Source organism: Salvelinus namaycush, chromosome 2, assembly GCF_016432855.1.
Source record: "Salvelinus namaycush isolate Seneca chromosome 2, SaNama_1.0, whole genome shotgun sequence".
Classification (NCBI taxonomy): Eukaryota; Metazoa; Chordata; class Actinopteri; order Salmoniformes; family Salmonidae; genus Salvelinus; species Salvelinus namaycush.
The window spans coordinates 42,489,252-42,504,177 of record NC_052308.1 but is presented as its reverse complement, the minus strand read 5'-3'; the positions used below and the strand labels follow the sequence as shown (position 1 = coordinate 42,504,177).

Here is a 14,926-nt window from a genome sequence, read left to right as displayed (position 1 = left end):
TATATGCTCTAATAGTTATCTGAGTGTCGTGTTTGAGTTTCGGGAATTGGGCAAATGGACTCACACTGTGTACTTGCAGTTGGAAAATTTCACCCAGTCTGCCTAGTTTTCACTTCTGAGCACCTATGAACATAGATGTGTTGAAAAGTTGATTTCTTCAATGTTTGTTACGAGCACCTAATGAATGTAGCCTATTCTACTCAGGGCTATGACCTTCAAACTCTGTGCTCATTAGAGTAAGAAGTGGCCCCTAACCACTGATACAGGAGAAAATATTTTCTCATCCCCCTATTGGTTAGCATTGATATTGCATGTAGGGAAATCTGATCCTAGATCTGTGTTTGAGGGCAATTTATACCTTGTGTGTTCATTGGATGAGCTGAGTATTTATTAGTGGTCAGTAATCTAGGATTGTTTTAAAGAGGAACATGCAAGAGATTGTAACTCCTAACAATGTTATCTCCCATTTTATGCTTACTGGACGGGAACCTGCTGATGTGTTGTCTAAATAAAAACCTTGAATCCCATGATTTGTTTGTGAGGAATCATTATACTGTAGGTAAAGATTATGGATTCTAAAAAGACACCAATCCTGAGGGTTTAGAGGTTACACTTTGTTGCTTAGTGTATCTACGTACACACTTTCACATCTCAATATTCACAAATCAAACAGGATACAAAACCAGTGTCCCTTGGTGTAGCATAAGTTAGTTTTATTCATTCCAAGCTGCCCACTGTTGCTAGGACAGTTCATACTTCACCAGGAAGTAGAGCCCAGAGGTTAGGGGTCACTGGCCCTCCCCACAGATGAAAGTGACGGTTCCGTTCAACAAATCCTCCATGCTGACCGCCATCACCTCTGTGCTGGACTGACCGTCCTCTGCGTCTCCCAGGGCAACATACACCTGCTGGGATTGGTCCACAGAGATCACTTGTCCCGCCACGCCAGCGGGGTCCTCCTCGGTCTCAATCACCTGATAGGAGGAATGACATGTCAATCACATTTCACTAACATAGATATACTGTATGAGATAAGAGACTAAATACAGGAGAGCCTAGAGCCCAAAACCACCCGTCATCCCAACCCCTATTCCCTTTTTGAGTTTGAATAGGTGTAAGCAATATGGTGAAAATTACACTAAGGGCTCTATTCAATTACGAGTTACAGATTACGCAATATAAATGTAAAGGACATTTCCAATTGAGCTGACATCTGCAGTGTTTACCGTGAATGCAGTCAGCTGAAGCAGGAACATTGCCTTTGAAATTCAATCACGCTGTAAAGCTGAACTTCTGCGATGCAGATTGAATAGAGCCCTTGGTCTATCAGTGATGCAGCGGTCTAAGGCACTGCATCTCAGTGCTAGAGGCGTCATTACAGACCCTGATTTGATTCCAGGCTGTATCACAACCTGCCGTGATTGGGAGACCCATAGCGCTGCGCAAAATTGTCCCAGCGTCATCCAGGTTTGGCCGGGGTAGGCCGTCATTGTAAATAAGAATTTGTTCTTAACTGACTTGCCTGGTTAAATAAAGGTTAAATCAAAAAAATCAGAGGGCAAGATGGAGCCATTACACATATTCACTGAGTAGGGAAGCGATTGGATAAGGGGTAGGGTGTAGGGGTTGACTTAGGACGCAGACTTACCATCTGAGAGGTGGAGGCCTGCTCCTGCTCCTCTATCGTCCCTATGTGGCAGGAAAGGAAGTGCTCCTGGAGCTGAAGCTGGGAGGGGCAGACCAGCGGGCAGAGAGAACAGCCGAACGCTGCCCCCTCTTGGCTGAAATGCTCAGTGCTGGCGTGCTCCTGCATCTCAGCCTCGCTGGGGAACAGGCCAGGACAGTACAGGCACTTCACCACTGACGAGTCTGGGTATGGGAGAATACAGGAGGGGAGAGGAGATCAATACACATGTACGTAGAGCAGACACAGACAGAAAAAATGGACTGTTATGTACAGTACCAGGCAAAAGTTTGGACACTCATTCAAGGGTTTTTCTTTATTTTTTAAAAACTATTTTCTACATTGTAGAATAATAGTGAAGACATCAAAATTATGAAATAACATATGGAATCATCTAGTAACCAAAGAAAGTGTTAAACAAATCAAAATATATTTTAGATTCTTCAAAATAGCCACCCTCTGCCTTGATGTCAGCTTTGCATACTCTTGGCATTCTCTCAACCAGCTTAATGAGGTAGACACATGGAATGCTTTTCCAACAGTCTTGAAGGAGTTTCAACATTTGCTGAGCACTTGTTGGCTGCTTTTCCTTCACAATGCGGTCCAACTTGAGGTCGGGTGATTGTGGAGGCCAGGTGCAGCATTCCATCACTCTCCATGGTCAAATAGCTCTTACACAGCCCGGAGGTGTGTTTTGGTTCATTGTCCTGTTGAAAAACGAATGATAGTCCCACAGATGGGATGGCGTATCGCTGCAGAATGCTGTGGTAGCCATGCTGGTTAAGTGTGCCTTGAATTCTAAATAAATCCCTGACAGTGTCACCAGCAAAGCACCCCCACACCATCACACTTTCTCCTCCATGCTTCACGGTGGGAACTACACATGTAGATCATCCGTTCACCTACTCTGCGTCTCACAAAGACACGGCGGTTGGAACCAAAAATCTCAAATTTGGACTCATCAGACCAAAGGACAGATTTCCACCGATCTAATGTCCATTGTTTGTGTTTCTTGGCCCGAGCAAGTCTCTTCTTCTTATTGGTGTCCTTTAGTAGTGGATTCTTTGCAGCAATTTGACCATGAAGGCCTGATTCACGCAGTCTCCCCTGAACAGTTGATGTTGAATTTAATTTATTTTGGGCAACAGACTAATACAACAAAATGCACAATGTGGACCCAGAGGATATCACTTGAAAGTATTCATTAAAATGCATGTTTCCAAAGTGGTCCTCGATGGTAAAAACAATAACACATATAATGATTAAAAGACAAGACAAAATTACAAACAACCATGAATACATTCATTTATATTGACAACCTAAAAAGTGGCACTATTCACTGCCCTTCTCCCTAACCTTAAAAATCAACGATATTCATTTCACATTAAAACAATCAATTGCACATAAAACCGATCATTCAAATAAATACACCTGACCAGCAGTAGGGGGCACAAGGGGCAGTGGAGTGGTTTCCCTTACTTAGACAACCTTGTCCAAATGAAAACCTTTGACTGTTTATTTGCTTGATCTCCATGGGAAGGCTATTCCATAGACAAATGACTGTATGGAAAAATGTGCTCCTCACAGTGCTGTTTACTCTTGGAATTTTACAAGACAACACTAACTCTGGTATTGTGAGCGTGTTGGTTATAGACCATATCAATGTGGTTTTTCATGTAACTTGGGGCACGATCATTTAAGATGTCAAACATATGATTAAGTTTAAGTTGGTCCACTCTGGACTCCAAAGGCAACAAGCCCACCTCCCAGAACTCCTGTACCCCTATGTGGGTCCTAGGGGGGACATTCAGCATATACCTGCTAACATTATTTTGCATGACCTGCATTTTCAGCTTTTTTGATAGCCCACTATACCAAGCAGAGCAGGCATAATCAAAATGACATTGAATCAAGGTTGAGACAAGCAGTTTCTTAACTTTAATGTTAAAATATCTAGTGTTACGATATAAAAATGTCAATTTGTTTGCCATTTTAGAAAGAATTTCAGCAGCAATCAGGTCTCCAGAAAGGGATTGATCTAGGGACACACCAAGATAAGATACACTTGTTTTAGATTCAATCTCCTTGACTGCACAGTTTACCGTTATCTTGTCAGCCCTAAGCAATCTACGTTTTGTTCCAAACAAAATTGATTAAGTTTTTCCCAAATATAGTGACAATTTGTTGTCAGACAACCAATCTCTAACAAAATGCAATTCCTTACTCAGGGTCTCCTCTATGTAAACTGTATCCTTCCCTGATACCAGTATGGCTGAATCATCAGCATAAAGCAAGAGTTTGCACTTTACTGTATCTGGCACATCATTAACGTATATAAAAAAATAAGAGAGGCCCTAAAATAGAACCCTGCGGCACTCCACAGGATATTTCTTTGGCCTCTGACAGAACATCACCAACATGACATACTTGAGTTCTGTTGGTCAGATAAGACCTAAACCAATTCACTGCTACATAATTTAGACCCATGCATTTGAGTTTCATCAGGAGAATATCATGGTCCACAGTGTCAAAAGCTTTCTGCAAGTCTAACATGACCATACCTGTATAGCTCCTCTTCTCACTTTCCTGCTTAATGTGGTCAAAAAGGTGGATACGACAAGTATCAGTGGAATGAGCTGTTCTAAAGCCAGATTGTAGTTCATAAAGAAGTTTGTGAAGGTATCCCATAAAGAAGGTATCCCTCAAGTTGTTTAAAAACAAAATATCTCAACAACGTTGGATAAGGTGCTGAGGATTGACACAGGCCTGTAGTTTCCTACATTTGTTTTACTGCTCTTCTTGTGGAGTGGAACCACCCGGGCTGTTTTGAGATCCTTGGGAAATGTACCACTACTAATAGAAAGGTTTACAATATGCGTTATCATTTAAGCAGTGACACAAGCACTATCCTTTATGAATCTTGCAGGAAGGTTATCCAGCCCAGTTGCTTTGATTGTGCTCATTAAGCATAGTAGATTGCAAAGGTAACTTTGGGTCTTTCTTTCCTGTGACGGTCCTCACGAGAGCCAGTTTCGTCATAGCGCTTGATGGTTTTTGTGACTGCACTAGAATATTTTCCGCATTGACTTACCTTCATGTCTTAAAGTAATGATGGACTGTTGTTTCTCTTTGCTTATTTGAGTTGTTCTTGCCATAAAATGGACTTGGTCTCTTACGAAATAGAGCTATCTTCTGTATACTAAACCTACCTTGTCACAACACAACTGACTGGCTCAAACGCATTACGCAGGACAGAAATTCCACAAATTAACAAGGCACACCTGTTAATTAACATGCAATCGAGGTGACTACCTCATGAAGCTGGTTGAGAGAATGCCAAGAGTGTGCAAAGCTGTCATCAAGGCAAAGGATGGCTACTTTGAAGAATCTCAAATATGTTTTGATTTGTTTAACTGTTTTGGTTACTACATGATTCTATAGGTGTTATTTCATAGTTTTGATGACTTCACTATTATTCGACAATGTAGAAAATAGTACAAATAAAGAAAAACCCTGGAATGAGTAGGTGTGTCCAAACTTTTGACCGGTACTGTACATTAGGAGTGCTATGGTATGTAGAAATATAACATTATCGCAGCTCTTACCTGATTGCAGGTCCGGATTCCCCACCAGCAGCCCGTCAGAATCAAACATGCCTTTAGGAGACACAAAATAAAACTATATTATTTAAAATGAAAACAAGAATTGTATTCCTTACAACAGGGATGCACAACACTAATCCGAGAATAACAAAAATTAAGACATTTTGTGATTACGGCAACCCAAGCAAAGGGGGGAGGGGGGGGACAGGACAGGCCTGGAAGCCAGGGCATTTTTTGGGTCTCTCCCTGGCCATCCTCACCTGTGTGCTCTGTCTTCTGGTGCTTAGCCAGGCTACTGGCACTGTGGAGGAACTTGCAGCACACGCTGCACTGCAGCAGAGACTTGAGCTGCCGGTGGGTCTGACCTGCAAACACTTCCGGGTGGTTGGTACGGTTATGATACCACAGTCCCGACATTTGCTGTGGACGGAGAGATATGGTAAGTAATATACACTGAGTGTACAAAACATTAACAACTTCCTAACATTGAGTTGCACCCCCCCACACTTTTGCCCTCAGAAAAGCCTCAATTCGTCAGGGCATGGACTCTACAAGGTGTCGAAAGACTCCAATGCTTCCCACAGTTGTGTCAAGTTGGCTGGATGTCCTTTGGGTGGTGGACCATTCTTGATACACACGGGAAACTGTTGAGTGTGAAAAACCCAGTAGCGTTGCAGTTCTTGTTGCAAACCGGTGCACCCAGCACCTACTACCATACCCTGTTCAAAGGCACTTAAATCTTTTGTCTTGCCCATTCACCCTTTAGATGGCACACATACACAACCCATGTCTCAATTGTCTCAATGCTTAAAAATCCTTCTTTAACCTGTCTCCTCCCCTTCATCTACACTGATTGAAGTGGATTTAACAAGTGACATCAATAAGGGAACATGGCTTTCACCTGGTCAGTCTGTCATGGAAAGAGCAGGTGTTCCTAATGTCTTGTACACTCAGTGAATAATTTAATATGCGCCATTTAGCAGACGCTTTTATCTAAAGCGACTTACAGCGTGCATATATTTTACGCATGGGTGGTCCTGGGAATCGAACCCACTATCCTGGCGTTGCAAGCGCCATGCCCCACCAACTCATCCTTCAATAGTAAAGGCTGAATATAAAAGGTGTGTACGCTATAGGCCTATTAGTCTTTCAGAGCGATCAAGTTCAAAGAAATGTTTAACCCCGTTATCATAGACCAGAAACTCCCTTCAAGTCAAGGATAGCAGTTTTACAGGGATACTCTCTCTCTCACCTGGTAGGACTTCTGGCAGAGCTTGCAGCTGAATGGTTTGCCCCCAGCGTGGACGGCTATGTGTTTCTCCAGCAGGGCGGGGTTGGTAAACATCTTGTTGCACTCAGGACACCGGTGGTACTCCTTAGGGTGGCACTCCTGGATGTGCTTCCTGTGGTCCTCCAGCGTGGAGAAACTGAGACGACACTTCTGACAGTCATGAGGCTCAGAGATGTCTGGAGAGGGGCGGAGGAGTGAAGGAAATGGAAAGAGAGAGAGGGAGGGAGGGAGAGCGAGAAGGGTGAAAGCAAGGCGAGATTGAGAGACATTTCTAAAATGTCCTCGGTGTCTACTCACTTTGAAATATATATATATTTTAGGAGCATAAACAGGAGTATCATACTCACTGTGAGAGGTCTGTAGGTGAGCAGAGAGCCCGTTGGCCTGGCTGAAGCCTTTGCCACACTCCCTGCATACATAGGGCTTGTCTCCGGTGTGTGTGCGCACGTGACGCGTCAGCTCAATGGACTGGGCAAACAGAGCCTCGCAGTACTGACATGAATACATTTTACCTAAAAACAAACCCCACAAACACGTGTATTTTGTTTTTTGGAGAATTGGCATTGTTTTGTGAATCCTGAGATGTGAGATCTGTTACAGCTCTTCAATCTGGTGCTAGTGTGTGACTTTCAGTGTGTGTGTGTGTGTGTGTGTGTGTGTGTGTGTGTGTGTGTGTCCTACCCTCGGAGTGTTTCTTCTTGGTGTGGTAGGCCAGAGCGGCAGCCACACTAAAGCTCATGTCACAGTTTTTGCAGTGGTAAGGCTTCTCTCCAGTGTGCAGTCGCATGTGGTTCTTCAGAGACGAGTTGGCCCCAAACTTGGCCCCGCACTCCTCACACGCAAACGGCTTCTCCTCAAAGTGCTCTGTGCGCTTGTGGTACAGCATACCTGTCGCAAAACAAACACAGTCAATGAAACTGGATACACATAACACACCAGGTGCTCCTGCAGAATGGTTAAGACCTGGTAGGCCTGCTATACATTAGTAGTGGGTAAGATAGTGAGCTCCTTCCCTTTCAATGCAAAGTATTTTGCTACGCAGAACCTCTACACTAACACAATCCGTTCCCAGCCCTAATCGGGCAAACTCACCTGAGGGGTGAGCGAAGGTCCTGCCACACATATCACAGGACACCTTCGGCCGTTTCTTCTTGGCAGCTTTGGACTCTGGGTGGGCCTTGTTGCGGTGGAGCTGTAGTGCCCGCGATGTGGGCAGCTCCTCTGGGCACTCAGGGCACTGCAGCCTAGCTTCCTTGGACATGGTGCAGCGCTTGGTGTGGGCCACCATACGACACTTAAAACCAAAGGCCTTACTGCACCAGCGACACAAGTACGGCCGAGAGGGGGAGGAGCGCTTAGCCCTGGATCTAGTCTTCCTCTCCCCTTCTCCTTCTTTCTCACCGTCCACTTCAATCTCCTCCTCTTCTTCTTCCTCCTCCTCCTCGGCAGTGTCTGCGTCTGCAGTAGTGGGCGACTGGGGCTGCTCCTCTGGCTCTTCAGCCTCGGAGCCTGGGGATCGATGCAACAAATCATTGAGTAGGCTAATTGATTGACCATTTGATAATGAATCGGTTGCCTGAGAAGGTTTTTAAATGACGTCCAAAACAACAGAAGAGCGATGGATGGATCCCACTCACACACTGTAGTCAACTCAATTGTTGTTGTGCTGCCAAACATGTTGGCTAAAGCTTGAAACCATGCTGTTGTCCTTATTTCCCCTACTCTGTACCTGTAGCTCCCTGACTGGTGTCCTCTCCTTGCTGAGTGTGCTCATGCAGCTGGGTTGCCAGATTGGGGTGAAACTCCTTGAGCAGGCCCATCAGGGTGAGTAGTGTCTGGGCTGAGAGACTCCTCTGCTCCTTCACTCTGCTCTGGAGCCTCTGAAACACAGCAGGACCCCCCGGATCCCCCTCACTGCAGGACAGTATCACCTGAGATAAGTAAGGGTCAATACATGAGAGAATAATTCTGTAAACGTCGTAGAGGAAGACTTGTTCACCGTTTTAAGGAATGGAGTGTTGCATTGAATTGTGCATTCTGTCATAGCAGAGACCACCCACTGGGCACAAACTGGTTGAATCAACGTTGTTGCAACGTAGTTTGTCCACGTATTGTGCCGTGGAATCTACGTGGAAAATACATTGGATATGAAAATAGTCATGAACATAAACTGTTATTTTAAAGGTTAAATTTCAACTACAGGATTATGTACCCATGGTAACCAAATTTCAACATATACAAACCTTGTAAAAAATATGTTGAATTTGTACCTTTAAACCAACGTCAGATCTTCAACGTTATATCCACTATCAGAAGAAAAAAACAGGCTGGGCAGCACCTCCTACTGGAGTTTGGATTTTTCTACTGCTACTCTTTGGTCTCCCATCCAGGGTTTTAACAAAGCCCTGGTGGTGATAACACATTAATCTGTTGTATAAATAAACAAAATATCTGGCATTGTATTCCCATTTGAACTTTTCTGTGCTTTTAAATGGTTGAAAGCACAGTGATAGACATTTGGGTGACAACTAAATCAAAAATCTGACATTATTTTTCCATTGGAATTTGGTTGTGCTTTTAGATGGTTGAAAGCATAGTGATAACACATTGGAAATTCAACTGACTTTTGGCTGTCTTTTTGAGTGTTTAATATAGCTGTAATCTCATTAATCAACCTCTCGACCAAATATTACCCAATTATCCACATTGAAATGATGTAGTGCGCCCAGTGGGCACTGTCTTCCATCCAAAGTCTCACCTGTCTCTCCTCAGTGGAGATGCCGTCCCAGGTCTGCAGTGCTCTGAGCCACTGCCGCACATCCACCACCTCTGTATCCATTTTGACTCCTCCCTGGGACAGGGGGTCCACGTCAGCTGCAACCAGGAAATACAATCTTAGTTGACATGTCACCTGACTCACAGAAGCATCATAACAGAATTAATCAAAATAAATCAGGACATAACAGTAACAAAACGGAACATCGCAATGAGCCCATTTGAATTCAAACCCACCTGTGCTCTCTGGAAGTTGAAGGCGAGCTCTTTTAGATGGTGGCCCATCCTTCTCTTTCCTCTCCTCTTTCACATTCACTGGCTCGCTCCGTGTGGCTGCTGTGGTCACTTCACTCTCCAAACCTGCCTCTTCCACCTTTCCCTTCCCCTGGGCTCCAGAGGGGCCAATCTTCATACCATCCTCTCCCATGCTAGGGACAGCTGTCTCTGGGGAAGCTGTGTGCTCGGCCTCCTGGCTCTGGAGCTGTGGTTGGGTGGTGGTGGCGGGTGGTGGGGTAGGTGAGGCTGGTTGTGTAGTGTGTGTGGGGGTAGTCGACTGATTCATCAGATTGGTGAGGATGTTCTTGCAGCCCACAGCTACGTCAAACATCTGCAGGCTGTCTGCGGCGGCAATGATGCGGGTGAAGTTGTGTTTCCCTGGGGGCAGCTTTCCGGTGTACACCATGTCCAGCAGGCAGGAGAACTCCTGGGACGACACCACAACCGTGTCGATGGAGATGCTGTCTGAGCCCTCCAGCAGAGACCTGAGACAGAACAGAGGGAAGTTGTGGGTGCATGTAGGCTACGCATTGTTTATAAATTACAATGTGTGTACTGTAGGCTAGGAACTTTTCATAAATGAGGACAGTGCCATTTAATTGGACAGTATAAGCGACAAAGCTGCTTGATTGAAATGAATGATTAATTGATCAACCTAAAGAGCAGACTGGAGGCAGCCAGCACCAGTTTGTGGGCGCGATGGGGTGTGTCCCCCACCAGAATAGAGCAGTCACAGAACTGACTCTCCTTCCTCAGGGCGCGGAGCTGCTGCATCAGCTGCCTGCTGTAGTTGGGCAGCTCCATCACAATCAGTCTACCTGCACAGGTATGGGAAATGAGGAAACATGGTAATGGCGACTGGCAATCTTGGTTACATTTTAGTCATTTAGAGAGGTGAAATATATTTTTTACCCATGTTTTATGAAACAACCACACAGTATGATTATTGCAAATAAAGCCTTAAGAAATAACATTCACGCTGTACTGGTCATCACACTGGTGTGTGTGTGGCAGGGAGGGATGGGGAGTCTGTTCTTGTTTTTAAATCCATGTTGCAGAAGGCACATGAAATTATGCATCAAATCATCATGCTTATGTTGGAATTTATTTGATGTGTAGAGGAAAACACTAAGCAGTGTTGTGATGTAATCAATAAAAAATTATGTACATTATGTTATGCAACGAGGGAGATGGCAAATGACCTTGCTAGCTGGATAGCCTATAACCTCTAATAGGTAACGTAACTAGATAAAGTTACCTACTCGTTCAGAGTAATCTGATGTGACAATATTGCAGACACACAGAAAAGTAGCTAACTAACATTAGCTCACCAACATTTGTTTTTTACTCTGATGTAGACCATGCTACAACCCGAAACTAGCCCTGCTAGCATCAAAAGCTAGCTTTGAGGACAGTGGAATTAGGTCACGAAATGTCAGAAGGAAACGATAAGCAACTACTAAATAAACTGACCAGAACACAAACGAAAACAACTCCTCGTTCTCTTTACCTTGACTGTTATTCAAATAATCCGGCTCTTTATTTAAACTCCGTCGATGAACAAACTAAACAGCGCAATAAAGCTTCGGTATTTTGAAATGGCGATTGCTCGCAAGTATGTATAGAGAAAATAGGAGATAGGAATCCCATTGGGCAATGAATGGAACGTATAATGCCTCACACAGCAGACTATCGACCAATCGAGTTCACGTTGTCATGCTGCGTCACGCAATCCCGTCTCCAAGTCAGGGTATGAGTCGAGAAACCTTCCTATTTTCCTCGAAAGTATGTAATGGCGATTACAAAGCTTTACGATATTACAGAGATAAGTTAATATCACATCTTGGAAAATATTTGTCATGTTGTACTTCTTGTCGACGAAATTCATGCTTATGTTGGATTTTTGAGCTAGCGCCCAAATGACTCCCATACACTCCTTGAAGGAGAGCTCCCCTTGTCCCAGCATCGCCCAGAACACATCGCGCAGTCCATTGACGACGCATGGGAACACACAATCTGCGTCAATACGATTCCAATGCCGTTTCTTATCTACTCAAAAGTATCTATGGTATGGGTAACTGCATATGTGGAGTGTCTGAAAGTGGGCATGTCAACATAAGTAGGAGGCTCAACAGCGCTCTAATTATTTTTATTTAACCAGGCAAGTCAGTTAAGAACAAATTCTCATTTACAATGACGGGTTACACTGTCCAAACCCAGACGACGCTTGGCCAATTGTGCGCCATCCTATGGGACTCCTAATCACCCCTCTACGGAAAGATGTGATACAACCTAGATTCGAACCAGGGTGTCTATAGTGACACCTCTAGCACTGAAATGCAGTGCCTTAGACCGCTTCGCCCCTGGGGACCTCTTGGTTAGACGGTTTTGATTGAGTGTGCTATTCTGTCGTTTCTTAACCTCGTAATGTCGATGTCTGCTTCCTTCCTCTTGGCAATCTAATTAGAATACAAAAATCCGTCAATTTAAAATAGAGTTGTTTTTTTGCATTGAATGCGTCTCAATCCACCACATCCGTCTACGTAACACTTACGCAGCTGCGCTGAAAGGTGACAGAGCTAGAGCGGTGTTTGTCAGACAATGAGACACCCCAAAAATCGGTCTTCTCACAAAATCGACTGTAGCGTTGGCCTACAAACTATAATGACCCCTCTACAGAAAGATTGGTCAACTGTGGGAAGCATGAGTCCACATGGGCCACCATCCCTGTGGAACACGTTCGACACCTTGTTGAGTCCATGACCCGACAAATTGAGGCTGTTCTGAGAACAAAGGGGGGTGCCACTCAATATTAGGAAGGTGTTTCTTCATCTGTGATTTGATGGGCTATGTATGATAGGGACACCTGCAATGTTTGTTGTTGAATGTACTTTGTTTGTATTGTTACTGTATGCAGCAGTTGTGTCCAAGACAAATTTCCACTTAGGGACAATAAAGTAAATCTTGAATTACCTTTGGAAACACAATGGTCGGTCCTGAATGATAGGCCTACATGTTATTCTGATACATAGCCTATTCATCTTGGCATCTGTTTGTACATAATGTTTATACTGTATGTTCACCTGCCCGGGGACTGCAGATTTACATTTGCTGTCATCCAAATCTGGTGCAATGGATCACTTCTCATATTCTGAGACTTATATTGTTGTACATTGCCCCTGCCAAACAAATGTAATACATATATACATATTGCCTATTCCGCTCAAGCTAAACAATCCTGAAACACAGATTTGACATGCAATGCAAGTACTAATAGATGGGCTCTCAAAATCACACAAACGTTTAGCCTGGGCTGATTGTTTCCCATGTGAACAGCATCCAAACTTATCACGCAGGGGAAAAAATTAAAGACCTGAAGGACATTTTCAAAAAGGCCATTGATGTGTGTGTTATGTTTGGGTCCACAAATGGGAAAACATTCCCTCTAAACATGAAGGATATTAAAGAAGAGAACAGTAACTAAAATCTGGGTTTATAATTGCAATTGAACTTTGCCATGGTTTGCTGAGCTAGATGCAGGTAACATTAGCCTATAGCCCCTGAAAGGCCAACATCTAATTTCAGGGAAAAGTCCACAATGAAACTGACATTGAATGTGGAGAATGATACATTTGCTATAGAGCTGTGACCATGATCCCAATTGATAACTTCCAACTTAATTAACTAAATATGGCCATTAATAATTGCATAATAACAAATAAGGCTACAACAACAAACTGAGTAATATGCTATTTATTAAACCCGTTTGCCAGCTCCAGGTTGGCTACACAAGTGGCACAAATTGACTTGCAATGACTCCAGTGATATCGTCATTTCAATATATTTATTGTATCAAATGGTAGGCTACAGTAACCTGCTATGGCATACAAATGAATAGCCTACTTGATTACCAACAGATGCAAATGTAGCCTATCATTCTCCACATTTAATGTAATTTGAATCAGCTTTTTATACACTTCTGTTGACACACCCACTTCCAGGCACACTGCTCGACCAACAAACTGCGCATTCTCCAAAAGGCATTTCGTTAAATCGTTACATTAAAAAGACACAGATCTGGGATCAGTTTACCCTCTTTGGCAACAAATACTTCAAGATCAGTGCTTAGGGAGAACTCAACTGTGCTCAATGTTTATTCACTTATGAGAAATTTAAATTAGAGTGAAATAATTTTCTTCAATTGCAAAAATAAATTATGCAAATAGTAGTACTAAAACTACAAACACCAACCATCGCCTCTTGTAGTTGCAGTACAATACATCCAGACTTGGTTTACTGTGTATATTAGAGAATGAATTACAAAATGTGAGTATATATACTTAATCCAATATCAGTGGTCAAAGGGGCGGTTTCCAGGACAAAGGATTAGGCTTAATCTGTGTCAGGGAAACCGCCCATTGTATTTTCCTACAGTGCACAAACAAGTCCAAAACAATGTGTGAGAATCTGTACATTCAAATTAGAAGAAAACAACTTTATTGCCCATATGAAATAGAGAAAAGAACAGCTCACACCAAGGCCTGCATCTGTTTCTGACTGCAGCACAATCTAATCTAAATTTCCTATGTTTTTTTAAACTCATTTAAGGAATATACATATTTTCTTCTCCTAAATGTCACAAGGGAGTATTTTGTTAACTTTGTTGAGGTTGTTCAACCACCAAACAGTTACAATTTTCAATATTTAACATTTGCATTCTTTAAATATGTATTATGCATTCTTTAAATATGACCACAAGCTTCCATTGAACAAAAAAATTTCTCTTGTAAAATTCAAGGAAAATTTTGTCCTACAATCGAAATAAAATGGGCACCTTCTACGACTGGGCCTATCCTCTCAGAAGCCTACGGAAGCAGACAGAAGAGAGAAGTTTGGGCTCCATATTGGAAGATGCCACTCAACTAATGACCCGTTTCTACTCACAGTCCGGGCAAAGAGAGCGTGACAGCAAAGTCCCAGAGAATGCATAAACGTCTTTAAATATTAAAAGCCAGCCGCTACTATTGTGATAAAGAAAGGGTTTGCAACATAGTCACAGTTTAAAAAAGAAAAAAATTAAAGCACTTTTTCCTCAATTCATGGACACTATTTCAAGCATTTTATTCTTGCTGTCCAGCTTCAGTCCGCTTCGAGGGCAGCGACTTGTGTTCTCTTCAGTGGCCAAGAAGCCCAGTCCCTAAATGGATACATATGCATGTTTTACCAACATTGACATACAATCAATCAATCTGGTCAAATTTAACATAGCTCCACATACTGCAGGTCAAGCATGTAAAC

The 14,926-nt window shown here is 43.2% G+C and overlaps 2 protein-coding genes across 5 annotated transcripts in view; both read right to left on the bottom strand.

Moving 5' to 3' along the window:
• Positions 1–693: 693 nt before the first annotated feature.
• LOC120063223 (zinc finger and BTB domain-containing protein 40-like) lies at positions 694–11,243 on the bottom strand. The gene is made up of 13 exons (XM_039013453.1): positions 11,139–11,243; positions 10,284–10,446; positions 9,590–10,113; positions 9,336–9,451; positions 8,307–8,508; positions 7,670–8,086; positions 7,259–7,465; positions 6,925–7,089; positions 6,539–6,753; positions 5,547–5,706; positions 5,290–5,340; positions 1,649–1,869; positions 694–974 (listed from the first exon to the last, which is right to left on the bottom strand). The coding sequence occupies exons 2-13, from the start codon at positions 10,430–10,432 to the stop codon at positions 789–791; spliced, it is 2,613 nt and encodes an 870-aa protein (XP_038869381.1). The 5' UTR covers positions 10,433–10,446; positions 11,139–11,243; the 3' UTR covers positions 694–788.
• Positions 11,244–13,753: 2,510 nt separating this feature from the next.
• LOC120063190 (ubiquitin carboxyl-terminal hydrolase 48-like) overlaps positions 13,754–14,926 on the bottom strand; it is a 21,981-nt gene continuing 20,808 nt past the window's right edge. For all 4 annotated transcript variants that reach the window (XM_039013404.1, XM_039013413.1, XM_039013420.1 and 1 more), the window contains one exon: positions 13,754–14,825. In XM_039013404.1, the coding sequence (XP_038869332.1) occupies positions 14,768–14,825 (58 nt within the window). In that variant the 3' untranslated portion in view covers positions 13,754–14,767. The remainder of the gene's footprint in view (positions 14,826–14,926) is intronic.

Coding starts and splice junctions, on each gene's coding strand:
- LOC120063223 (XM_039013453.1), bottom strand. CDS start 10,432: ATGGAGCTGCCCAACTACAGCAGGCAGCTGATGCAGCAGCTCCGCGCC. Junction 6,754..6,924: donor TCACCTACAGACCTCTCACA/GTGAGTATGATA, acceptor GCCCCTCTCCAG/ACATCTCTGAGCCTCATGAC. Junction 975..1,648: donor AGGCCTCCACCTCTCAGATG/GTAAGTCTGCGT, acceptor TCCTCCTATCAG/GTGATTGAGACCGAGGAGGA.